The sequence below is a fragment of the Thermobia domestica genome, chromosome 3 (genome assembly GCF_964235325.1).
Source record: "Thermobia domestica chromosome 3, izTheDome1.hap1.1, whole genome shotgun sequence".
NCBI lineage: Eukaryota > Metazoa > Arthropoda > Insecta > Zygentoma > Lepismatidae > Thermobia > Thermobia domestica.
This window is the reverse complement of record NC_137456.1, coordinates 106,117,914-106,145,853: the sequence shown is the minus strand read 5'-3', so window position 1 is coordinate 106,145,853 and position 27,940 is coordinate 106,117,914. Positions and strand designations below refer to the sequence as shown.

The 27,940-nt window shown below is 35.1% G+C and overlaps 1 protein-coding gene across 1 annotated transcript in view; it reads right to left on the bottom strand.

Moving 5' to 3' along the window:
* Window positions 1-3,126: 3,126 nt before the first annotated feature.
* LOC145680639 (uncharacterized) overlaps window positions 3,127-27,940 on the bottom strand; it is a 52,107-nt gene continuing 27,293 nt past the window's right edge. Inside the window, exons 6-10 of the mRNA XM_081751337.1 lie at window positions 25,479-25,680; window positions 20,754-20,962; window positions 18,799-19,065; window positions 14,477-14,707; window positions 3,127-3,367 (exon numbers count right to left, since the gene is read on the bottom strand). Of these exons, the coding sequence (XP_081607463.1) occupies window positions 3,275-3,367; window positions 14,477-14,707; window positions 18,799-19,065; window positions 20,754-20,962; window positions 25,479-25,680 (1,002 nt within the window). The 3' untranslated portion in view covers window positions 3,127-3,274. The remainder of the gene's footprint in view (window positions 3,368-14,476; window positions 14,708-18,798; window positions 19,066-20,753; window positions 20,963-25,478; window positions 25,681-27,940) is intronic.

The window sequence follows — 27,940 nt, the reverse complement described above, 5'->3', positions numbered from 1 at the left end:
AACAAGAGCTGACCTCTAATGGATAGCTGCACGTGTAATAAACGAAACGAAAGAGAGATTTCTTAACCAATCATTGCAGTAATCTTTCACGCTGTTTCTAGGCAACGACCGCACTGTTGCCGCTAGTTGAGGGTTGAGTCATTTGTGAAATAGTTTTTCAGTGTTTGGTAGTGTTAAGTGTTCTTTTCAAATTAATAATAGTTGTTGGTTGTCAATATTTTGTAGAGTAGCACACTGAAACTAAATATGACGACTACAAATTCTGGAAGAACAATGTAAACCAAAGTAGTTCAACATATAGAAGTCATGGGAAATGATATATAACGCTCCTGCTATTTCGAAGACGAAAAAAGGAATAAAGGACCCCTTTTATTCCGCTTTAAATTTTCTCCGTGATTCGTTACGGAAAGATAGTTTATTTATGGGTGAGAAGTCAACTCTGCGTAAAGTGCTTAAAAAAGATAGGGTTTCGATATAAGAAATTTTCAGGAAGGAATATTTTATTAGAAAGGCAGAATATTGAAAAGTGACTCTCCACCGATATAGACTACTCATACCGGATGTGACACACCCATTGAGACAGACCCTTAATAAACTGGTATATATTAATCACAGTGATATCACTTCTGCCCACTTTGAGGGAAATGATAAACTGCTTTGATCCTGCTTAGCTGGGACGGAACTAAAAGTGTTATTACCAGGGCCCGGATCTTGTTGACAAGTCAACTTTTTACTGTTACGCATAGGACAAGGCGAGTTCAAATGAAAACATCCGTCAACTCAAGGTTCTAAAAGTAAATTTTTTTAGGGTCAACTTTTGGTCACTTTTTACTGTTTTGAAGTTTTAGGTCATTTTTTAATATTTTAAGGTAACTTTCAGGTCACTTATGGCCTTTTTTAGTCTCTTTCATCTACATAAGGAAATTTTAAAATGTTTACAAAGTTGAAAAATACAAAATTAGTTTATCTCTTTTCCTGCTTTCTGACTATCGAGATGGAAAACTGTATTCCTAAAAAGCTAATGAACACTAAGCCGTAGCTGGTTGACGAGGGGTGGGAGGTTGCTAGGTGGCCAAAGAGATGATTTTGGGTTGTTAACCACAAAGGATGTGATCACGTGAATAACTAAAAATGAATTAGAAGACGTACAAAGATTTTAAACAGAGTTTTATTTATTCTTTAAGTGTGCTTCCTAGTTTCAACTCGGTGTGAATTGACACTATGTACAATATCATACAATGGACTGCAACTAACTGAAACAAAACTTTTGAAAATGAGTGACAAATGGTAATTAAAATCCAATAGATATTCAAAAAATGTCTATGTTTAACAAAATAAACTTTTTAAGAAAACGCAAATTTTAAGGTCATTTTTTGTCAATTTTAGGGTCATTTTACAGGACTTTAGTGTCATTTTATAGGTCACTTTTTAGAAAATTTTAGGTCAACAAGATCCGGGCCCTGGTTATTACCATTATATGTATTTTTCGCAACAAGTGTTCTTATAGTGGTTTTTCAGTATTTTATAGTATCTAAACAGTATCTCCAATTGTGTCAGTGTTGTGGTGCAGTTACCTTTCACTAATAACAATTGTGTGTTTTTCTCCAAAATAATTTTTCTGATTATTTTTTTTCCAGTGTGGGGGGTGCATCATGACAAAAGCACATGTCAACACAACACGTGCTGTTTGAAAACAGTATAGCAGACGAGAAGCCGACACGAAAAACTCCGAGGAACGCCGAAAGAAGACGGACCTCACGGAAGAACCCGAAGAGGACAGATAAAAGGCGGACTACCGAGAGACCCAGCATCAATCGACCAACTGATCGCTTAACCTTTACCTTCCTATGTCGCACTGGACTAGGGATCCCATCTTAAACTTATAATCCAAATCTAACCTACAACCTGCCAAAGTGTTCTGGAAACTGCCATGAGTGGAAGGGGCACCCGGCGAAACATTTAATATTCCTTCACTTGGACATTGAGGAAGATACATTGAATTAGACACACTTGTATTTATTATATTTTGTAATAAAACTTGGTGAAGGGAAAAAGTCACCCGGTCTATTATTTGACTCTACCTATAAAGAACATTGCGAATAATTACTTGTTATTATAGTTGTTATGCGCTGTCGTTTTTCTGAGGAAATGGCAAATATCGAACCCGAGAAAATAGTATGGTTTGATGAAACATGAGTCAATGCTAACCACTCAAATAGCAAATGTTGGACTGACCCGACACTTAAAAGTACAGTGCCTGTCTCAATTGGTAAAGAAGGGAAATTGATTTTGTTACATGCAAGCACATGTGAGGGCTTCATACCAAACTTTCTTCTGCTTAGATCACGTAAGACAACAGGTATTTGCGGGACGAGATGAGGAAACTTTATTTCTCGTACATGGGCAATACTATTCCCCTTCAAACTTCCAAGATTTTGGCTATGGGCCTGTGCACGAAAGATAAGCTATAACGAAAACGATTAAATAAAATTTTTTAAAAGTATGACAATTGTTGTTGATCCTAGTATATCATTTGCTATTGATAATTTTTTGTTCTGATGTCTGCCTTCCAGTTACTCTAAAGAAAAAGATCTTTTAGTTGCCTGTTAGCACAAGAATTTTTATTCGAAGTACACGGAAGCAATATTTTGGGAATGCCACTGAGTAATTAGCCTACTTTGAAAAAGTTCACTGAAAATTTAATTAAAATACTTTTTGGTGTTCGATTCAGTATTAAAAGATTATGAAGTCTCTTCGTTAGGTGAATAAAAATATTGAAGTTGCATAAGTTTCGAACTTGATGTAAACTCACGGTAAAAACACTTTTATTAATATTTTCTTTTCTTGTAAATATCAATATTTCATTTACTATTATTGTTGTTATTTGGAATCATACGTTTCTTTTATATTTTTACGATTATAAAATTATTACTTGTTAAACTACTTGTCCTAATTTGTCGCCAGAGCTGCTGTCTCTCTTCCAGAGCGTTTGGCAATAGCTCCTCCAATATTCCACTCGCTCTATTCAACTGTCAGAAGCCAGCTCTTGTTGCGCACAGAATGTCAGTAATGTACAATTTCCCATAAGAATGATTTACTTAGTACTACATAAAATAAAAATCACAGTTAAAGATAGGTATCTATTTATACAAATAATATACAATAAATACACATATACAACAATAAATGAAAGTCATTTTTTTTTTTTTAAATACTATCCTTAAGTCACTAATTGAGCAAAAGTGCTGGAAGCGCGGAACTAACATTTTTATTTTTATAAATGGACGCCATCTGATGACACATCCCCTTCATCAACTTCTGGGTCATCGGCTATTGAAGCTGCTGTTGTTGTTACTCCTAGTTGCTGCTGAGAAAAAAAAAAATGTTTTTCATATACATACTATATATATAGAATCAAGTGAAGTACTACAACACTAAACAAAGTATTTTAATACATAAAGATAATACTACGGAATAATCCTAGTTGCTTGTACTGAAATACAAACAATATCTTATCACTCAAATATACTGGTGAACCACTTTATGTATACGGGAGTAAAAAAATTGCGAAAAGTCCTCAAGAGGCAGCTGATGTAAATCATATAAGAAAGGAGAGTGGAAAATAACGCATTTTTTTTTTTTTTTTTTTTTTTAAAGCTTTAATTGCACAAACTGTAATCAACCGTAATCATTCACAGTCCGGAAACAATCGCCAGTGTGTGTGAAGTAATCTTTTAGAACAGGATTTTTGAAATAGAAGTGAAATGTCATAGGGCCATATCAAGTTCGGAACCATCAAATTGTTTAGAAAACTGATCCTAGTGCTCGACCTACTCCTTAATCTAAAATAAAAGTTCAATAGAAAGGGCGCCGTATCAACTCCATCGAAGAAATCCAAGTGATTTTGCAACAGTTCTTGAACGTGCTACAGACCATGAACTTCAAACAATTAAATGAAATAAAATCTGTCAGTTTTACTTCCCACGTTATCCGGCTAGACTAAAGGAGACGTTGATGATGAGAAATGAATGAAATAGTGGAATGAAGAAACTGAGAGGAAACGGGGAACCCACGGACACGGTGTTTGTCCACCACAAAATTCATTTAGCGCGTTTTGGGATCGAACCAGGGACCCCAAGCATCAAGAGGTGAACGCTCTACCACTAAGCCACTTCGGTTCCCTAACTTCAAACAATGAGAAATCACTGGAATCTTTGCATACAAGTTCGAAGTGACTATTTTGAAGGTGATAATGGAAATTAGGATTTAACGTGTTTTCTGATTTTTACAAGAAAATTTTGGGTAGTACATTATATGTGTATACACACCATACAATTCAACACAGCCCCAGCTCGGGCCATTCATAGCCTTTTCTTTTCTCCCTATTTCCAACACTCCCTCCTGCATCTGATAAAACATTTTAGTGAAAGCTCTTATAGTATACCATTTTTATGCGTTATTATTCGGATTTTTGCATATTTGCATGCCTTTTTCCCAATGTGATGGCGATATGCTGTCTTACTATATGTTCGTTACAGCTAATTTGTAGATGAAAAACCCAAATTTAACAGCGCATGGTACCTTCCATTTCAATTCAGGCAGAGCATGTACCATCACCATCTCAGATATTGTTGAAACTTTTTTTTATAGCAACTAGACATGTTTTTAAGAGACCCATATTTTTTTGTTTTGGCGAAAAAAATTTTCCCGCCAAGTAATGGACCATCAAAGACGTGGAGTACAATTTATGAATTGTAGAAGACATGGAAAATGGTCAACTTCGAAGCCTCACCATTCGGCTATGGAGACAGGTAGAGTTATAATTCTTGTTGTGGTATGTACATAGGGATATAAATAAACTATATTTTATTATAGTTTGGTTTGCGCATGCGTATCTTTTTGTACATAAATTAACAAATGAACGTCAATTTATCTGAAAAGTCGAAGTTTGCGAATTTTTTTCGAGCACTTCCGGTTCGAATTTTAAAATTCTCTTTTCGCGGTTGGTAAGACCTGGTTACCGCTTTCCGAAAAAAATTTTGTATCGCTTCTGTGTGCAACCGTTTTGTCGCAAAAAATTCGAGAAATTGTAAAATTTTCAAAAATCGCCATTTTTGGGCGCCATTTTCTCGAAAACACCATCTTTTAAAATTCTGAAATTTTGTCAGATGGTTCAACTTTACATGAATAATAAACACACCAAATACCATTCTCGACCAATGCTTCATGAATTAACTGCAGCCTTTTAAAGTTAGCGAAGTTTCGTTAACTTTGATGTCACAGTTAGCAACACTGGGAACAATAAAAGTGCAATGATTTGATGATGTTTGTGGTTCACATTCATTAAATGAAGAATAAAAGGTTTTCTTGACTGTTTTTTCCATTATTTTGATCAAGAAGGCTCTCTGAAATAGTAAAATGAGCCTCCCCGTACTCCTTCGTTTTCTTAAACCGAAATAATCTGAGGTGAAAATTACGATTATGAAACACGCAAATTTTAAGTTTACTTGAAATTGCCATCCAATAAATTCTGATGATCTACAAAAAGCCTGAACTATTACCTCAGTGATGATTTGGAATGCTCCAGACAAAGTCTTAATTAAGTACGATGTCATTACAGTGATCGAAAAAGGACAAAAAGTTAAAAAAATCGAAACGTTTTCTTACGCGTTTCAAAGAAATTTACTGACTTTTTAAACAGAACAATCCCAACATAAGAATGGGTCACTCGGAATTTTACAGTATTTGACTAAAGTGGGTCAGTCCGCAACCTGCGAGGGAAAAGTGTATTGTGCAAATTTTCAGGTAGCTGATAATGCGTTGCTACAAATCAAAGGTGCAGCCTGTATTGAAGCTGTCATGAGTGACCTATTTCCTGTAGTAGTATGATCCGTAGAAAATGACAACTGTCTTCTTCAAGAATGTGGTGAATGTCCTGGAGTGGAAGGAATAAGTGTGGAGTCTTTAATTATTGATCCTGATGAAAATGAAAGTGTTACGTATGCCATATGGGAAAACAATGATCTCGTTAAAAAACTGTGCCACTTTCTGTTTTCGTATCGTACATTGCTGGTTTAACTGTAAGAATTAATCCAAACTACATCAAGAAAATCCAAAGAGAATTAATTGCTACCAAAAAGCACCGTATAAAATTTCAAGATACAAATTCTATTTTACTTCATGTGGACTTCACTGAAAACTGGACTATTATTCTGCAAAGTGAAATTCAGAGTTATCACCGGAATATGAAACAACTGACAGTTTTGTTGTAATAAACGACGATAAAACACACGATTCGGCACATGTACTCATAGACATAGACAAGATTCTAAAAATACTCGAAGAAAAGCGAAAATATATTTTATAGAAAAAAGGTTTGAATACGAGAAAATAAGTGTCTACAATTTCCCAAAAAGTGTGAGTGATTTCTGATGGTGCTGCATCCCACTTTAAAAATCGCTTTCAGATGTTCGAGATGCAGATAGGTCCGATAAAGCAGTGGTTTTGCAGTGAAACCGGCCATGCAAGAGTCTCTGCGACGGTATTGAGGGGGGGGGGGAGTGTAAAATTTGTGGCAACGCGACATAACCTTAGGCAAAAACAGATACACAGTATTAAAACCGCAGAAGAAAAAAAAAATGAAATGAAATCTTTAAGTTTTACGTCCTACGATTATGCCGTTTAGGCTAAAGGAGACGGTGATTATGAGAAATGAATGAAATGATGGAATACAAAAAGTGGGAGGAAACGGGATAACCCCGAGAAAACCCACGAGCACGGTGTTTGTCTACCACAAAGCCCACACGGCGCGATCTGGGATCGAACCAGGGACCGGAGGTGGACGCTCTACCACTGAGCCACGCGCCCCCACTAAAACCGCAGAAGAATTCGTGAGTATAGTGCAAGTACAAACTCCGGGTATTACTCTCGTTTTGTTGCCTGGAACTGAATTCGACGACTTCCGGAAGAAACAAAAAGGGAAAGTATGCGACCGGTAACTGGTATTCAACGAAGTCATCTTTGACTTTCGGAATATGGCAAAGTTTTTATGGCAGTAACGGATCACCATGAACTAACTTCATGCTTCTTCCAAAATCGAACATCTGCAATTCAGTGTAGATTTAAGAAATCTGCAAAAAGGAACTTTTGTTACATACATATATGTATGATAACCAGTGATGCGTAGCAGAAATATGAATAAATCATGAATTACGTGAAGTTGAAGTGCTGTTTATGCTTCCACATGGACCTACAGCATTTGTGACTATCGACAATGTGCTACGCAGGGGCGGATCCAGGACGGACTTCTGGAAGGAGGGGAGGGGGGTAATACTGCTACTTAGAGGTACAGGGTGCGGCACGTAAAACCGGCCCGTCGTAATATTCTGGTATATTGTGTTTTTGGCAACACTTAAATAATCTACCTTCCTACCAAGAGATGGCGTGTCGAGGTCGGGTAGACTTACGTGACCTGCAGCAGTCACGTGCAGCCGCAGTCAGTGAAACTTCGAAACCAGTTGAGAAAAAGGCCTCGTTATGTTAAGCCGGGTGAGTGTCAGTGTGTGATAATGCCGTATTCGATACCCGAGCGTGTTGCCATTGTTGAAGGGTTCATTCTCACTGGATCTTTTGTGAAAACAAAGAATTTGTTTCGGGAGAAATTTCCAGGACGTTCTGTGCCAGCAAAAAGCACCATTCAGGAATTGATTGAAAAATGGCGGCGTACAGGATCGGTTCAAAATGCTCCCAGGAACAGACGACCATCTGTCTGCACACCTGAATTAAAGATGCAGGTGGAGGAGATAATGACAAGAAGTCCTCGAAAGTCAACCAGGAGATTGAGTCAACAGGTTCATGCGAGTGAGAGAAGTTGCAGACGTGTTTTAAGGGGACTGAAGTTAAAACCGTACCGGATAAGTGTTGTGCAAGAACTGAAGGAGCCTGACCTGCAGAAGAGGGTGCATTTCTGTTCATGGCTGTTGAGCAATGTTGCCAGTGGTTTCTTGGATCCACTAATGCTCATCATGAGTGACGAGGCGTGGTTCCACCTGTCTGGGTACGTAAATTCCCAAAACAACCGGTATTGGTCGACAGAAAATCCACACGCAATCCACCAGGTACCCTTGCATGATGAGAAGATTGGTGTTTGGTGTGCCATTTCTGCCACACGCGTTATTGGGCCCATATTCTTTGAGACGACAGTGAACAGTGACGTGTAAATGGGAATCCTGGAGGAGTTTTATACACACTTGACCGAAGAGGAGCGTCAGTTATGTTACTTTCAGCAGGACGGTGCAACATGCCACACATCAGCTGCATCATTGTCCCTTGTGCATGAGATGTTTACACCAGAGAGGACAATCAGCAAAGGCTTGTGGCCTCCTCGGTCACCAGACTTGTCCACGTGTGACTTTTTCTTATGGGGACTGTTAAAGGGAAGAGTATACGAAACAAATCCACACACAATTGAAGAACTCAAGACCAGGATCCAGGATGTCACCAATAGCATTACAACACAAGAACTGACAAGGGTATATATGAATCTCTTCAATCGTGCTCACATGTGTGTTGAAGTGGGCAGAGGACACTTTCAGCACCTGCTGTGAAGGTGAGTAGTCATATTCAATACATTACATTTCATTTATGTGTTGTAGTTAATCATATTCAATACATTACATTTCATTTTATGTGTTCACTTTACGGGCTAGTTTTACGTGCCGCACCCTGTACTTTTAAGAACTCCAAACTCTGAGATCGGTTTTATTTATATATAAAATAAAAAATTTTCTTCCCCCTAGATCCACTCCTGGACGAGTTGTGAGTGAGCCAACACCTATTGGAGAACCTGCACGGTTACATGCTATTAGCGAAGAAGACACCAACCAAGCAAATGATTGGTCCATGTAATAATAATAATAAAAAAAATAATAATAATAATAATAAATAAATAAATAAAATAAAAAGAAAATCAGTGAAATTTTGTTTCCGAAGACCATTTTAAGTAAGTGAACTTGAAATTTGTATATTCGTAATCGTAATTTCCACCTCAGGTTATTTCAGTTTAAGAAAACGGAAGAGTAGGGGGAGGCTCATTTTACTATTTCAGAGAGACTTCTTGATCAAAATAATGGAAAAAACAGTCAAGAAAACCTTTTATTCTTCATTTAATGAATATGAACTACAAACATAATCAAATCATTGCACTTTTATTGTTCCCAGTGTTGCTAACTGTGACATCAAAGTTAACGAAACTTCGCTAACTTTAAAAGGCTGCAGCTAATTGATGAAGCATTGGTCAAGAATGGTATTTGGTGTGTTTATTGTTCATGTAAAGTTGAACCGTCTGACAAACTTTCAGAATTTTAAAAGATGGTGTTTTCGAGAAAATGGTGCCCAAAAATGGCCATTTTTGAAAACTTACAATTTCTCGAATTTTTTTGCGACAAAACGGTTGCACACAGAAGCGACACAATTTTTTTTTTTCGGAAAGTGGGTAACCAGGTCTTATTAACCGCGAAAAGAGAACTTTAAAATTCGAACCGGAAGTGCTCGAAAAAAAAATTCGCAAACTTCGACTTTTCAGATAAATTGACGTTCATTTGTTAATTTATGTACAAAAAAGATACGCATGCGCAAACCAAACTATAATAAAATATAGTTTATTTATATCCCTATGTACATACCACAACAAGAATTATAACTCTACCTGTCTCCATAGCCGAATGGTGAGGCTTCGAAGTTGACCATTTTCCATGTCTTCTACAATTCATAAATTGTACTCCCCGTCTTTGATGGCCCATTACTTGGCGGGAAAATTTTTTTCGCCAAAACAAAAAAATATGAGTCTCTTAAAAACATATCTAGTTGTTATAAAAAAAAGTTTCAACAATATCTGAGATGGTGATGGTACAATTTTATATTTTTTTTGCCTGAGTTGAAATGGAAGGCACCGCATATAATTCATATTTGGAAAGTTAGTTATATTTCTATCGTTGCTGCATATAAATGCAATATTCATAGAATTATTATGTTTGGCCACTTTTAAAACTTTATTCACTAAAATCAGTTTCTGCAATGAACTACTGAGAGTTCATAGTTAGTCTTATAACTTTAAAATAGCCCAGATTACAACTTTAAAATAGTTCTTTATTTGTTGAAACATCTCCGCTGAAGTTCCGGTGTTATGCGAAGGGGAAAGGGTTCATGAGTTAGACTGTAAGCCTAAACAAGTGCTGTTACCCGTTTGTCGGTAAGCATGACTCACTTTAATAGCAACATTTTCCAATCAATTAATGAAGCCGATTGACAAAATTTTCTGTTGTATATGCGTGAGCATTAAAAAAAAGTCATCTTTCAATTTTACGTCCCACGCCTATGCCGGTTAGGCTAAAGGAGACGGTGATAAGTGAATGGAATGAAGAAAGTGAGAGGAAACAGGAGAACCTCGGAGAAACCCACGCACACGGTATTTGTCCACCACAAAGTTTACTTGGCACGAGCTGGGATCGAACCAGAGACCCCATGCACCACAGGTGAACGTTCTACCACTGAGCCATTGTGGCCCCGCATGAACATTTAAATCATGATACAAAAGAAGTCTTTCAGATTAAAACTTTTCCAAGCTGTAGGTTGTAGACTAAGGAACTTTATCAATTAATGGGAAAAATGTATTCTGTGAAGACTGTGCTAAGCAAGTACAACATACACCAGGGCGCAAAATTTCCGGTCGTCAGGTCGCCATTGGCGATTAGAAATTTAGAGCTGGCGACCCGTGTTCAGTAGAAATAGTTTCTGTCCAAGCTCACATAGCTGCGCAGTTTCCTGACATACACACTTGTCAGGGGCCTAAAGTCAAATATATTTTGAGGGTCAAAGATTGAAGTTTTCGTCATCATGTACCCGCCCGCTCAATGTTTGGAAGGTCAAAGATTATTGCTGAAAATTTGGTATATGTATCCATAGGTCAAAGTACTTCATAAAATTTCAGGGAAGAAGCTTTGTAGAACCACTTTTACCCTAAAACTTTGGGAGGTGTGTGTTTACAGGTAAAGCTGCAAGTACTCATATCGAATAATACAATATACAGAATGTGGCCTAGAACTCTATCGCACTGGAACTGTTTCAATCAGTGTCAATGCAAATTCCTTCCGGCGCAGTTGGAAAGAATTTATATGAAAGGTAGAGTCAATTGTTGCGAAAACATTCGGGTTTGAAATTTATGTCAAAAGTAATTCAAGTGCTTCAAGAAGCAATGAACCAAGAATTTTTCAGCAAGTAACATTTTATCATTGAAACCCTGTTCTCTAACGACCTGTCCGACAAAAAGAGCATTTTATGTGTATAGAAGTGTGTTAAGCAACAGGGGGAGGTGCAAATTATAAGAAAAAAATGAAAAATAAGTTATTGCAACTTAAAAAGTTAATAAATATATGCATGGGTTTGAAGTTAATTTGTATTAAAAAAAGAAAAACGAACAAACCTATATATTAGTTTTTTTCTATATGTACAACAATTCCTTGTACTAAAACTCATTTACATTGAATGTACCCACTTACATTAGCAAACAAAATAAATTTACTGAAAAATGGAACAGGATTGTTGGTAATTTATCATTGTATTGCATATTTTCTTAATTTTAGTGCATAGTTGAATTAATATTTTGACACATTTTAGTGCATACTGATCCGAACTCTAATGATTTAATTAACAATGGAAACAATTCGATTGTTTTAGAACAGAACGAGCAACTTGATCTACTCTAACAAATACAGAATGTATGACTTACTATTTCGTATATGACCAGCCTCAAAGGTAACGCGAATTGCTTTTTGGTTCACAGGGTGTCTACTAGATTTTTAATTCCAGGTATTTCCAGATCTATTAACATTATTTTCCAGGTCTCTATTTCTTTAACAAAAAAGAGTTGTTACTGTTAATATTCCTAACAACAATAAACTTCAGAAGTTACTACTTAATTATATGATATGATATGTCGAAACTTAGGTTGCGGAAAAAGGATGCCTGAAAGAAAATGCTAACAACAATGTGTGTTACGCCACACTGGAGCATGTTTTGTCCTCAGTTTGCTTTATTGGGCTCTAGCGTTTCAATTATCAGCTTATCTTAACAAATGGACAAAATGGAAAAGTTTCATTTCCTGAGCAAAAATCTTCAATTTTCTTTGATTTCCAGTTTAAGTACCATTTTCCCTGATAAGTCCCTTACTTTTTTTTTGTAATAATTTCTTCCTTTCAGTATTTCCCCAATTTCTAGATTTGTACTGTAGCAAAAAATATTTTTGAACTGCCACATAAAATATCGGTAGAAATTCCATCTAAAGACTTTCTAAGTCTGTCGGAACTCTGCCAGAGGAAAGCGTAAAGAAAAAAAAAAAAAAAAAAAAAAAAAAAAAAAAAAAAAAAGTGTCACAAGCAAGTGGAAGCAGTGACAGAACTTAGTTTAAGTATCCCCGGGTCGCCATCAACATACTCATAAAACATAAACCTTTAAGAAAAGTGAAGATTTTTCTATTATACGCAGTGAAAAAGGTAGCATGAGAAAAATCCAGGTTTGTTGTTAAATTCCAGGCTTTTTTCAAGTTTTTCAGGTACAAAAATAAATTGCAGGTTATTCCAGGTTTCCCAGGTCAGAAGACACCCTGGTTCAGTAAACAGGACACAAGCTTTATTTATTTATTTTCTGAAAGAAAATTATCTCAAACCAAACTTGTAAAATCTCATTTAATGAGCTTAAACATCAATTCTATTACATATTACTCTCCCTGTGCACGCAGTTCATTCTGTCTTACTTTGGAATAAAATCATAGCGAATTACAGACACTGTGTAGCTGCTAATCCAATCTCGAACGTTTTTCACTCTCAGTTTCATTAAATTAGCACCTACAGAAGATATGATGCGAAAACTTTATTTCCTTCATTCAACTATATGAGACTGAGGGATTTAATAACAGATGCTGTGAATGTTCTTTGGAAATGCTGATTTTAAGTAAGCTCTTACATGGAAGACTATACTAGAAGTTGACAACAATAATTGTTTATAATGAACTAAAAGGCATTTTGGATAACTTAAATGATAGCTTTTTTCAATTCATGCGCGACTATTTTAGTGAAGTTTTACGAGTAGTCAGTTTTACTTTAAATGTCTCTCACATCCTAACGAATATTCAAATTAAAATTTAAAAAAAAAAAAAAAATTGCATTTGTTCTGATCATGAGCACAGCGAACTGCATGAAATATGTTGATTTCTCTCTCTCTTTCTTTGAAAAGCATTAAAGTAGGGGTTCCTAGTGGAGAAATCTATTTCCCTACCTTTGGCAGGAAATTCCCTGACTTTCATGATAGGATTCGGATGACGTTGATATATAAAGGAGGAATAAATAACGGTGAATATTTATATTTGAGAACGTTTATTCTACAGAGACAAATAGTAATCAATTGCTCATACGCGTACATTCCACTTACCTCCCATAACGATCTCAGCAAATCAACAATAAAAACCAAATAGGTATTATAGTGGTTGGCTAAGCTGAAATTGGTGTACAAAATTAATGTTAGAAAAAATATATTTTATGAAATTTCCCTGATTTCCACTCTTTTTCTCCGAGTTTCTCTGACCTGCACGATTTTCCCTCACTTCCCTGATCAGTACGAACCCTGTAAAGATTACAGCCATGCTCTTATCCACAATTAACTTTCACAAAAACAACGAAAATAATTATAGTAGAGACGTTTTTCTCATGTATACTTTCAAAAGCTCAAATGCTCCTTTCCCTTCGCCATAATTGCAGAAAACAACACCCAAATAACACCAACAATCAACCATCCTGCCGCCATATCAATCAATGTGTGCTTCAACTTGCCTTACGTCCGCAACTTTCCGAAGCAACTGAAACACATTTAATGAATATATAAATAACGTCACGCAATTGTCGAAGCTCATTTCGACCTAACATGGATAGGAGCATACCTCTTTTATCTTGCTATATTCTCAAGATTAAGGACATCCTTTCCTTTAGGGTTAGAATTTATTGTTTAATTTTAGTAGACTAAAAGATAACTGAATGAAAGTTCACGATTTGCTTACACATACACACACAGGCAGAAATTCCTCAAAAGAATGCAACACAGAAAACTGTTAGTTTCACTAACTGTCCTGTGACCGGTTATAGATAAGCCCCACACTGAATTTGATGACATTCTATGCTACCTATAGTATAGCAGAAAGTGCAGAGATTATATTTAAATGTGATGGTGGTCACAATGTTTGCTTTCTTAATAATTAATTTTGGTTATAATATTAACTGATCTTTTATACTAGGAGATAAATTTATCATGCTTTTAAAATGAATGTATGGTACAAAATTCATGACTTTATGTAGCATAAAATCATGAATTAAGTTAGACTTAATAAGAAAGAAGAAAAACATTACGCTTAAATAACAGAAAGGAAGATTACCTCGAGAGCGGCTAACTGCGAAGGGTCGGCCACTACGAAGAACTGCGGAGTACCTTGACTATTTGAGGTCGTTCTAATAGCCTGAATCTGAGAAAACGAATTATCTTCTGAATCTTGCGACGCCGTAAGGGAATCCACTAAGTTCTCAGTTTTTATATCGGAGTCATCCGGGGCTTGAAGAGTAACTAGAGTTGCTCCATCCTCCCCTACACTCACTAATTGACTAACAAGCTGAAATTTATAAAAATAACTCCATTAATTTCTTTTTTTTTTTTTTTTTCCCATTCATTCTGTTTGCACATTATGTTACCATCACGACATTTCAATTTATACATATATAGATATAGTGTATACCTAGTAATTATCATAAATTATATTACGAAGTCTAATAAAATACAAGAAAAATTGTAAAGTTAATTTAATAATATTTTGAAGTGAGAGACTGACAAGTATTAACAACACAAAGAACTCTCGAAATTGCCACTCTGATCTTCCCACAGGCCTTATATCTCTCAGGTTGAAAGACTCTTAAATTGTGAATTCAATTCATTTTGTCAATGAACAGAATCCTCTTATGGCTACCTTTTGCTTAATGCTGGAGTCTCTTTGATTTTTGCTCCCTTTGGACCTAAGCTCTGAAGTAAGGAAGTGACCAGTACTTCGTCGGTAAACTCTTAGTCCTAGGTCACTTCTCAGCACAGAAGATATCGACATTTTACAAATGTTCAGCTCACGAGCCACCACTGCTTGTTTCCTGGCAGGATTTCTTCGAACATCTTCTGGTTCCTCATGCAGCTCGGTTTTGACCTAGCCCGGAGTGGTCTTTAATAGTCCCTTTGTTACAGTACGGTCCGATGTACAAACATGCTGATCTTAAGCTCCTTTGGGGTACAGAAGATTTCAAATGATGATTTTTCCACTTCATGCACAGCTACAGTATAACTGCCAGCTGCCACACAATTTTTGTAGACACTCTATCCCAGACGTCTTTCAAATCACGCATTCTCTATTACGGTCTAACAATGACACTCGTTCTCTTCTACTATCACACTGAAGAGAATCTTCAACACTGTGCTCCAATTCCTGTCAACCGCTATTAACAATTTATGATATCACTAGGTATTGCAATTTCCTCCGAGGTTTCCGGGCTCAATATTCAAATAAAATAATAAATAAATTAAACAAATAAAGTGTAGAAAGATGTATTACATTAGATTAAAAAAAATCGCAGAACATTACAGTGCTTGATATGTCCTTTTGCAGACACATCGGCCATGTAATCTAACTCGTCCCATGCATTTCGTTTGCTGATCAATGATACCTAAGATTCTCTGTCAAATCTTCGGCCACTCGGCATACACGGTTTATATATAACACCAGGAAAAAAAAAGTTGGGTCAAGTGAAACTGGTGACTAGATATTTTCACAAGCATACAAATTAGCCTGGACACTTAAGTATTTTGATACTCCCGGAAGTCACTATGGAAGTCACATGGGTAGTATTGATACATGAAGTGTTTCTATCATCTTGTAACCATGGCAATAACGAATGTTGGAGCATTCTAGCTAGTTTGTGTTAGTAATAGTGGGGTTATCAAAAAAGTCCATAGAAGTTACAACAGGTAATGGAGCACAACAGATGTCCTTTTGGTTAATCATGGATGTGTTCTACCATTGGATGGAGATTTTCTGTACTCCCAAATGCGTGTTGTGACGGTTTATCTTGCCAAGAACGTTGACCCATTATTGAAACACAGCTTCTCAGCAAACCCAATGTTCTCTAAATTATTGTGAAACGAAAAACTCCTCAGGACACAATGCCTGATGAAACTGTAGCTGGTATTGTTTCACACAAGATATCTACAAAGATTTAATCACATACTCAAGTCAGCTGCTTACTTGTCCTGCGTTTCAGTATCTGCGGCCACACCTATCCAACAAACTCATGCGAGGAAATCGACCTGCATGCTTTTTTTAACAGCGCAAAGACAACTAGTTTCAATAAAATTTCCTGACCACTCAAGAATTATTTCGTCTCCAGTGCCTCTTACCTATACTTTACATGAAAACTTCGTTATATTACCACTATAGACTGATTAGAACTTAATGTTCCTTTCCAGTATATATGTATGTACATCTACTGTATTATGAGAAGAGGTCTACTACTTCAACTGGGCTCCAAACCATTACACAAGTTTGTGTCCGAGGCAAGAACCCCTAGAACGAACTGAATCTGGGATTATGGGCCTTAGCCATTTGACCATGAATGAACACTCACTCTTTGCCCTGTACACGCCGTATTTGTAACAATGCCACTGGTGGAGAAAAGGAGTAACTACAACACAATGTATTATTGTTACTGTGCCGAACGTGACAAGTTCATGAATCCAGTAAATGCGTCTTTCTCAATTTCTTTAATTATCTTTTGTAATTTAGGAGGCAACTACGATACATGCTGTTACGTATTTGTAAAATTTTTGAATCGAGTTAGAAAGAAAACTACAACTTCCGAAAACAGCACTGTAAAAAAGCAATAGCATATTCAACTCTACGATGTATCGTTGGTTCTCAATTCAAATATAGGTTCCAACACAGTGCCTCATCAGGTACGGTGCCTCGGCAGTCGACAGCATTAGGATAGACGAGAGCAACAATCTTCGAAACGCTAGCATATAAAATCTTATTTGAAACATTCAAAGTAATTACAATCCTTATTAAAATACTTGTAAGCATTTATATTTATATCCCTAACATGAAATTTTTAACTGAAATATTTTTTTTCTATTCCTCCCTCTACTCTACATTATCAATTAAAACCAGTCTTAGTGCCTTGCAACTTACAAGGAGTACACCGACCAGACGGTACACATTCCACTCGTCATGTATCGTCAGTGGATCGCATTCTTAACGTTATAATTACTTTTTTTTTTTTTTTTTTTTTTTTTTAAGATTGGAATTTGCTACTTTTTAGCTAACGTGTTTTCCAAATTGCTTTACAGTGCATGATCAACACAGACAAGTCTTCATTATGTATTTGGAAAGTGATTTCGAAACTCGCTAAACCAATTTTCAAATACTAAGAATAAAGTTAATGCACACTACTGAGCAAATTCTTATGATTACTACATACACGTTCATGCTCTACCAAAAATTAGTATCTACACGTTCATACTGTACAAAAAATTAGTATCAAGTTTTTCAGACACACTTTATTGTAGATAGGAATGCATTCAGTATGGATTCATCTTGGACAAGCAAAAAATGAAAATGGAATGAGTAAATCATATTCTTCATTTTTAAATCACGATTATGGTAGGGTTGAAGTCACAGTTTTGATTGTGCATTCTGCCGCCAGCCTGTAACCATATGATGGACCGCAGCATGTCTAATTAAAGAACAATACATTCAAGAACAGAATAAGGCACATGTAACAACTTCTTGACTTAAAGTTACATAAATACAAATGTCGAATAAATATACGAGGTGTGTCTTAAAAGTAATGAGTGTGGTAACACTGTGCACGAACCTTCAACGCTACTGCCTTCATCTTTACATGGCAATTAAATTAACCTCTGCCGTCGATTCAGTGCAAATTTCAACTTGGTTCAGTTGCTACACGATTATTGACAGGGTCTGAAGGGAAGTTGTGTTTATTAGGTACGACACGAAAATGGACTGGCAAAAGTTTGGGCAACATTGTGCCATCAAATTTTGTAGAAAGCTTGGCGAATTCGCTTTTGTGATTGTGAAAAGTTAAAAACGGCTTTTAACGAACATCCTCTCAAGTGTTCAGATGGCACATACTCCTTTTAGAAGGTCGAGAACAAGTAGAATATGAACCGGAAACACAAACATCGACACTGATGACAACGTGGAAAGACTGAGGTCAGATCGTTACAGAGGATCGTTTACAGAAAGTGGGTGGCATGTGTACGATCAGACACTGCACGCACTTGGAGGTTGCACCACAACAGCTCATATGTTACATGGAAGTCTCCATCAATACATTTTTGGTAGAAAGAATATTTGTGGTTCCACAGTCCTTCTACTCGCCGGATCTCAGCTCTCCTATTCTTTTTGATGAAAAATCACTTGAAAGGACGCCATGTTGGTACTTTGGATAATATTCAGAAGACGAGCTGAAAGGTGTTCCAGTAGAAGCCTTAAAACATTGCTACGAAGAAAAGAAACAACGCCTTTAACATTGTGCAGCTGCCCAAATGGATTATTTTGAAGGAAATAACCTTGATTTGCAAACATAAAATTACTCATTACTTTTCTCACACACCTCGTAATCTGGTACATTTAAATAAAGGACTCACCCCTGGAATTACCGATGCAGTTTTCACCCGTTTTGCTGAAGGTTCACTATCATTGTTATTAGCAAAAATATTGTTTGACTCGTTAAGAACAATTTCCGTGCCGTCATCGTTTTCTATAATGCCATGAGCTGTCCTTTTATGCATTGTCAAAGTTGAAGCTTGTCGATAATGCCTCGCACACGTGTTACAGAAATAAGGTTTCTGATGAGTGTGAACGACATGATGTTTATACAAGGAAGAATATTCCGTGAAACGTTTGCCACAACCCTGGAAAGCACAATTAATGAAGAAATTTTATTCCAATGTAGAAATATAAGAAAATGTAAATGCTACTATCATATTATATAATCATTAAAACTTAAAATCATATTTCATTATCATCATGCACTTTCTTTAATTTTTATTCATTGAAACAACACTCAACAGAATACTTTTGAAACTTGCTGTTCTGATTCTTGAAAATTTATCTTTCTACATGATATTGGACACTGTAATTTACTTTTTATGAATCAGAAAAATGTAGTAGTTTACTCAACGTTTTCTGAAAACCGGTTCTCGCATCGCATTTATTGCCGAAATGAGAAATTTTTACAGAAAACATTATTATATTTTGTCCTTCATGACAGAACGGTTCTCTTTTCATCTCATATAGCTTACCATCATAGACGACGAAATGGGGGAAGGAAGCCTCCCTGGAATTCAAATGAATCAATAATTTGAATTATGTTTAAAGGAAAGACTGACATTTTCCAACTTTAATTGTCTAATACTTTCTTCATTCCCTTACGTGTCCATCTTCTATTTTAAAATACCTGTTGTACGATAATGATATAAAGTAGACAGTGAAGTATAAAAGCACTTGTCTTTTTTGCTGAAAACCATGCCATGAGTACCGGAATGATACCATACGAATACGCTCCTTGGATAGTCATCTCTACGTCCTGTCCTTTTCCTATTCCGAGATGAGTGTTTACATCAAAAGACGTTTTCTAAAGGGAACGACTATAAACTTTACAATATTCTACAGACGCCCATGGTTCTGATAAATCTCCTCTCGGAAATCCGACGTCTCCCCTTAGGCATCTTCTTAAGATTTCTTTTCTTTTTCTTTAAGTTTAATGTCCCATGGTTATGTCTGTTAGGCTAAAGAGACAGATGAGTCATGAAAGTGAATAAGTGAATTATTGTGAAATGAAATCGATGGTTCTCTCCCACTGGGAAATAAATCCGGGACCACATGTACCAAAGGTGCACGCACTAGCCACTAGACCAGCGGGGAGGCCTCTATAGTACATACCAATCCACTACGGACTTGATACCATAGTACTGGCTGCGCATAGAGTTGATGACAAAGAGATCATGTACACTTCGACATTTTATAGCATACGGAAATAAGTACCTCAGCTTACTTTTCGGAAATAAGATACAGCGGAAACAAGGATTCAGCAGTATTTCTTTTCTGCCCTGTTGTTTCAAGCTCTGGGGTAAGGAGTTTATAAATGCCACATGTGTATCGTTATTTAATACTTTGTTGTAAGAGGTATTGTCTATATTGAAAATACGGATCTGAATTATACCTGTCAGTTTGAAAGCAAGAAAAGAAATAACGTCGGATATAATTTTATCTTCGAGTGTATAGATAACTTGTCATGATTACTAATCTGTTTCAGCACTTAATGTAATTATCCTTTCGTAGTTGACTATGATACGATTCCCAATTCGACACCTGTGGTTCATAAACCACGTTTAACTGGTTGGATCAACATTTCGCTCAGATCCGAGCGGAAAAAGACAAACTCGCAATCATGGAAACAAGCAATTCGTATAGTTATACTACGAACTTCAACAAGACAACGATTGCTCTTTTCTGTTTAATATAATTCTATTTGCAGATTTACAAAGAAAGCTCTCTTCATAAAAATGTAGATGATTGTTTATAAAACAATCCAACATACCTGTACTGCACAGACGTAAGGTTTTTCACCTGTATGAATACGTAAATGGTTTTTGTAGTTCGTAGCTGAGGCAAAGGCCCTACAACAACCTTCCTCTGGACAGACGTATGGTCTCTCTCCCGTGTGCGTCCTCATGTGAACTTTCCGAATGTTGGACGTCGTGAAGGAACGACCGCAACCCTCATATGGACAACTGAACGGTCGTTCACCTAGAAAATAAATAATCCTTCTTGCAGAATACAGAACATAATATACATTTTTTTTTAAAATAAAAGTGCAATCACTAATACATAAAACAAGACAAGCATTTAAGAAAACGCTCCATCTATCATGTGAGGTTTACTGCGTTATTAGAAATCAAGTAACATTATTTTTCATTTCATAGTTCACACTAAAATTCTGGTATTGATTTTCCTGAATTTTCGTAACAGTAAGTCAATTTTCCCTGACTCGTAGTACAGCCATCCAACCCTCTGCTTTTTATTTTCTAATACAAGATAAGCTTACGTTTTTTACTGTAAATACTTATTTCTTATTATGAGTCAAACTTCCTGTATTTGGTATTCAATAAACACTAATACCAAACAATAATTATACACTAATAATACTTTAAATATCACGGCATTCTGAATACACTCAAACATAACCAAGTAAATATATATACACCACTAATTTGATTTACCAATTTATCTACAACCAACAAACCTAACTTACTATTTTCTTTTGTATCATTTGAACTTTTGATTTAGTTCCTTCTTTTATTTTCACATCTTGAAGTTGTAACACCTTTCGTCACTCTAAAAGTTTCCCATTTGCTAAAAATAATTTTCTTTTTTTAAGCTGCCCAAGGAAAGAAAAAAAACACTCTTCTGTGAAATATAGCAATTTCTTTGGGTATATTTTTAAGCATTTTCCCTGATTTTCAAGATCAATGTGTACTCTGTATTTGTTCTTCTAATCCTTTCAATCATTTTTCAGTAAGTTAGTAAATAATACAATTTGTTCGTCAAATTTTTATTTAATTATTATTTTAGAAAAAAAGTGAAACAGGTGACAATATATTCGGCAGAGGTGTTACTACTCTTTTACTCTTCGTTTTGTTTCCGTCATCGCGGTAAGATTTCCTCCTATAAAGTAATATAAAATTTCCTCCTATAAAGTAATATTGCTTCCTGTAAATATTTCATGAAATAGGGAAGAAGAAAAAAATAATAAAAGGGCAGAAGAAAGCTATGAGGTGTCACCCTGGAACTCAGCCACATGAGTAGTGTTCTACTGAAACAAGACAAGTAGTGAAGAAACAAGCAGCAATATCACGTGTATTCCATGTGAAGAAGTTTCGTTTGTATGACATATTTTCTCAATACTGAAATTTGGAAGTGATAGTAAATTTCAAACACTTTCGGTTTTAGTAGAGAAATTAGAGTGGACATTATTCTTGGGACGCTTAATTGATTACTGAAAAACCGCTTCTCGCTATCTATTTCGGTTGTTATTCTATGGCGATCAACGTTAAATCCGAAGTGATTTATTCCTGCCCTTCCGGTTTGAATAGGGGATTGAAAAAGATGGTGGTAGTTGTTATTAGAATGCTAAATCGATTTAAAAAAAAAAAAAAAAAAAAAAAACAATTTTTACTTTATGTAGATCAGTATTGAAAACCATGAAGTTGTAGTGGGTCTACCACTTCCGGTTTTAGTAGAGAATTAGGGATGGAGATTAAATGTATTCTTGGGATGCTTAATCGATTGCACAAAACAACCTACGATCTATTACTTTTTTTTTGTTTGTTCTATAGTGATCAGTGTAAAAACCGGAAATGGTCGATATTTAATACTTCCGGTGAATGAATCACCTCCATCAACGAACTCAATTCCTGACTTTTAACCCTCTACATCTTCACCAAAGTTGGTACTGACCCATCAAGTAGTTCTTGAGAATTTTTTGTTTCCTGGACGGATGGACACACGAACACGGTATATTTATAAAGAAGTTTTAGGAACCAAACTGCTTAAAAAGTTGATGAGTATAAAATATATATCAAAATTATGAAATAATAAAACAGACTAATATTAACAACTAGAAATAATACAAAATTCCAATTCGTAAGAAAGAAAAAAAAAGTGAACTTACGGGCATAAATGAAATCGAGAAATACCCAACTAGTGCCATGGTGAAATGTGTGTGTTATCTTTGTGGTGTAATGGTGGAAGTGTAATGTCGAATATAGGACACAGTTTAACATTTGAATTTCTGGCATTTCTTAGGTGGGGGTGTAACAAGATGTCAAATTCTCATAGTGAAAGTGTAAATGTAAGATTTGATTGATTAATTGGAGTTTACTGTCCCTTTTCAGCACCATGGGTATCTGAGACGGAATCAATTAAAGTGTGATTTGAATGACTACTACGGTTTGTATTATAGGCATTCTATCGGGATCGAAGTGAGAACCATAGCACAGAAAGCACGCATTAGTCCTCCACCCCAAAATAGTGGCGCATGGTACTGCTTTTATGAGAAATCTCCTGTATGTACGCAAGTTTTCCAAGAAAACAAAAAGGATCAGTTAAACCGAATTAACTTTGTGTGAGATCAGTCGAGTAGATACTTTTAAGTCATTTTGCCTTGAATATGTAAAATTATTTAACATGGGATCCAACATTATGCCAATCAGAAGGCTAATATGGAAAATAAGTTTTTCCTCTTTCCCTTGTTTTCATTCATTTTATTTTCCCTTATATTTCATTTTCTATGCTGGAACCTTTTGAGGGAAAAATCCGTTGAAGAAAATCGAGTTATTAAATACCTGCTTGCTTAGTAGTTTATCTTCATGTGCGTGTGTGAAAGACATGCACTGCAAAATCCTTCAATATCTATTCACAAACTATTATAAAATACTTGTTTAGAAGAACTAAATAAAAAAAAAAGTTTACAACGGAAAAAAAAGAACAAAATCAGCATTTTAGTACCTTTTTTAGTAAAGAAAATAAACTTTATACTAACATTTATAGAAAACCAAACGCTTCAAACTTTTATAATCACAATAACTCAGCTTAGCCCCTCCCTCCCTCGTTTAGCATTAAAGATTATGTAAGGATAAACTTTTCCTTGGGCTTACAGATTAATATCTTTAGAAAAAAAATTTGGAACAATAACTAAAACTTATCTATGATTCAGGCTTACTCAATGCATATCCCAATTATAAGTTAAATTACAATTATAGAAATTACAAGCTTCGCAAATTCAGAAGAAACACAACACTAGCTCAGCTAAAGATGTAGATAGGATTGATAAATTGATTTCGCCCTCTTTGTGTATACAACTTTCACATACAAATTACAGAAAGTGGCTAGAAAGTATACTAATTACTTGACCAAAATCAATCCAATAAATTTTAATACTCAAACTATCAATGAAGTTAGAAAATAAGTTTACAAGTTACAAGAGTTACTATGCGGGCAATCTTAGCGCATCAGGCATATATTTAGTGAAGTGTAAAGAAATGTTGCTACAAGAAATAAATAACACATAAGAAACTGAAAGAACCAAGATCTTGCAGTATCAGGCCTATCGAAACATTTCGCGGCCTCTAAACACACCATTAAAAAGATAAGAATATTCCATAAACAGTCATCGCAAAACAGAGAACACAGTGTACGAATCGTACTGTATTAGGACAAAGGTGCTCAAGTGATTCTAGATCAGGGATCTTTAAATAAAAGTTGGAACCATATTATAAAAAATCACGAAACGACAATAAATCTGCTTAAATCACAATTAAAAATTTAATAAGTGTAATTTCCTCGCCATTTTTTTTTAAAGCAGTAAATAAACTCACAGCAGGAGCTGGCAACTATGACTCATGATAGTGTAATACAAGAATCGCTATTTCAGTTAGTGACAATTACAATATTTTTCTGCATATGCCTGTAAGAAAGCAAATTATTTCATAATAGTTTGTAAATAATTGTCCAAGGATTTTGCAACACATACAAAAAAAAAAAAAAAAAAAAAAAAAAAAAAAAAAATCCATGACACGCACGGATGACGATAAACTAAGCATGTGATTCAATAACTCGATTATGTTCAACGGATTTCTCCTCATTACCAGCATAAGAAATGAAATATAAGATGTAGATAGAATTGCATGGTAGTGCAAGGTATATATATATATATATATATATATATATATATATATATAACCTATGTAATATACAATTGCATAAAATCAAAATGGAAACCTTAACCCATGGTTTATAACTTAATTGTCCTATGTGAAAAAAACAATAACAACTTTATATATTAATGAATATTTTTAAAAATATTAATACGTCTACGGTATATGGGTTTTCTTCACTACAGAATTTCAATACTTTATACATATTTTTTCCCCGTATCGGATCAAATTACTTCGTGTAGCAATTTTCCCGGCGTTGTCATTTTTTTTCTGAAACCATAAATGTAACAGTAACAAAACAATCGAGCAAATGTACTATGTCTACTGACTTTTACTCTTCTTACATTCTAGCAACCCTACTATAAGGTATTGCAGAAAACCACTTATATATCTCTCTCCTTCCAACTTCACCCAATGACACTATATAAACACAATAAAAGCGACTCCACAAAACAAATCCAACCACTCATCAGATACATGGTACTTCTCACCAACTAATATTTACATAAATTTAGCAGATTGAAAAAAAAAAAAAAAAAATTACCAACCTGTATGTGTCCTGACGTGTTTCTGGAGATCTCCCGAAGTCTTAAAACTCTTTTCGCATGTCTCCTCAGGACAAGTATAGGGCTTCTCTCCTGTGTGAGTGCGAATGTGAGCCTTCAGTCCGTAGCCTGTCGCAAATGCCTTCGAACAATTCTCCATCTCACACTTAAATGGACGGTCACCTGTGTGGGCGCGCTCATGAACCTATGGCAAATCCAAACAAATTTCAGATAAATCAGATAAAAAATACAATTATGTTGTTGCAATTTTTTTTTTGCTATTACTACGTGCATTCATCTAAATTTATGAAAGTGTCAGACAAAGCAGATCGCTCAGAACTACAAAACAGGAATTTCATTTACAATCAACAAAAATTTTCTTAACTGTTGTTTTCCACTATTTTCCCACAGTATATATAAGCAACCGCAAAATGTTCTGACTTTCAAACGGCTACCAAGTGACAATTAGAGTAGTTTTTATGCAGAAGTTTTTAATAGCTGACTAAACTTCCTTATAGGAAGTTAAGGACACAAGATGTAAATCATATAATTGTAAATGATTTTATGTTTAGTTGAAACACATGCAATATGCACATTTTGATTGAAAAAGCATGAAACTTGGTGAAATTAAAGAACAAAACAAATCAAGTTATTAGGGAATTCTGTATAATAACTGAACTAAAGACAATCTTATCTCGCATTCAGTAAATTAGAGATTAATTCATAGTGTTTCGGTATTCGTGGATATATATATATATATATATATATATATATATATATATATATATATTTAATGAGTTCTGTCGGTTGGATGAAAATTTAGTGTACTATAAACAGCGAGGCTATATGAGACGTGGAAATACTGCTTAACGTGGGATCCGAACCACATGAGCTCCCACTAGGAACTGGACTCAGGTTTGCCGGATTCAAGGCGCGTAGGCTAATATATACACAGTATAGACACGAGCGAGCTCTCGATGACTTCTGTACGGTGCTAGATCAGTGATGTGTGTGTGCTGGGCTTGACCTCTCCAGTTCTTAGAACAGAAAATTTCACTTACTATTCTCTCTAACGGGTTCTACAAGAAGAAAGGAAACTCATACTCATGTTAATGATTTAACAGCGTACAGAAGTAACTGAAAAAGGTATTAGCGAATGCCGACAAGTATGAATAAATAATTCACTGGATAGAAGGTAAGCTTTTCTTAATTATAATTATTCACTATGTATCATATAGTCTCTATAAGCAATAATTCGACAGTGCTTGTTCTAATTATTAAATAAACTTCTTTGTGTGTTAGTTGCACCTTTTCTCATTGTCTCATTTTGCACTTTTTTTTTTTTTTTTTTTTTTAACTGCTTTGCCGCATTCTATTTCTAATTAAACAAGGAACACCGAACACGTGCAGCATCACTTTATTTTCACCTCAGTGCTGTCCGGTTAGACGAAAAGCTATTGAATAGGAAGTAAAGGAAGATTGCAACATCAAGATGATCGATCATGGCTACCAATCGGTATTGTTGACTACTTTTCTACATACAAATATTTACTTAGTGGTCAGACATGAAGCCTCACTGGATGTATTCTAACAATTTTCTGGACTTCTGACTTTAATAACATTATGTTCTGGGGTTTGTTTTAGGCAGACTTCTTAATATGTGAGTAAATTTTGAGTCCTTATACAACAAAATTAGTTTTGGCACTGTTTGTTTGCATATTTATATTTGAAATTTGCATTTTTTCATCCAAAAATTTGCACTTTTTTAAATCAGAATTTAGCATTTAAAATTGCTAACTTTAGCTATTATTATGAAGAAAACTATGAATAGTTATAAAATATATACAATATAAATTGTATATTCTTATGAATATAAAACGTACATATTTGTAGTTTTCAACATAGTAGTAGCAAACTTAGTCTTCAGTCATCATTAATAATTTAAAAATTCTGTAAAGTAACATTTACGGCAAATATGTAGCACAATTGAAAGCTGTGTTCCTTCTCGTTTATCTACAATATTGTTGGGGGGTTTAACAAAAATTTCCAAAAGATGAGACGTATAAAAATCGGTAGGTCTTATTTGATAAACGGTATAAATTATGTAATTCCTCGTCATGAAGTTTCTTTTCTTTTTCATTTTTTTAAAAAATCATTTTTGTTGATTTTTTGATTTAAATAAAATCTTTCGCCTCTTATAATACGTCGCGAACTTTAGAAAAAACATTAGGAATTAGTATTAAATGTAAATTACTATTTATTAAATAAATGAAAGTACTCGGGTTGAATTTTGAATTAACTCCCAATCATTAACTCAGATATTATTTTATTTCAATCCCAAGCAATGTTTCTTAAGCATTAAGGAAAAAGTACAGCAACGTTTATCAACATGATACTTTTTTTAAAAAAAAAAACAAAAGTTAGTGATATTTGGCAGGGACATATTTTCAAAAAATTGGAACTAC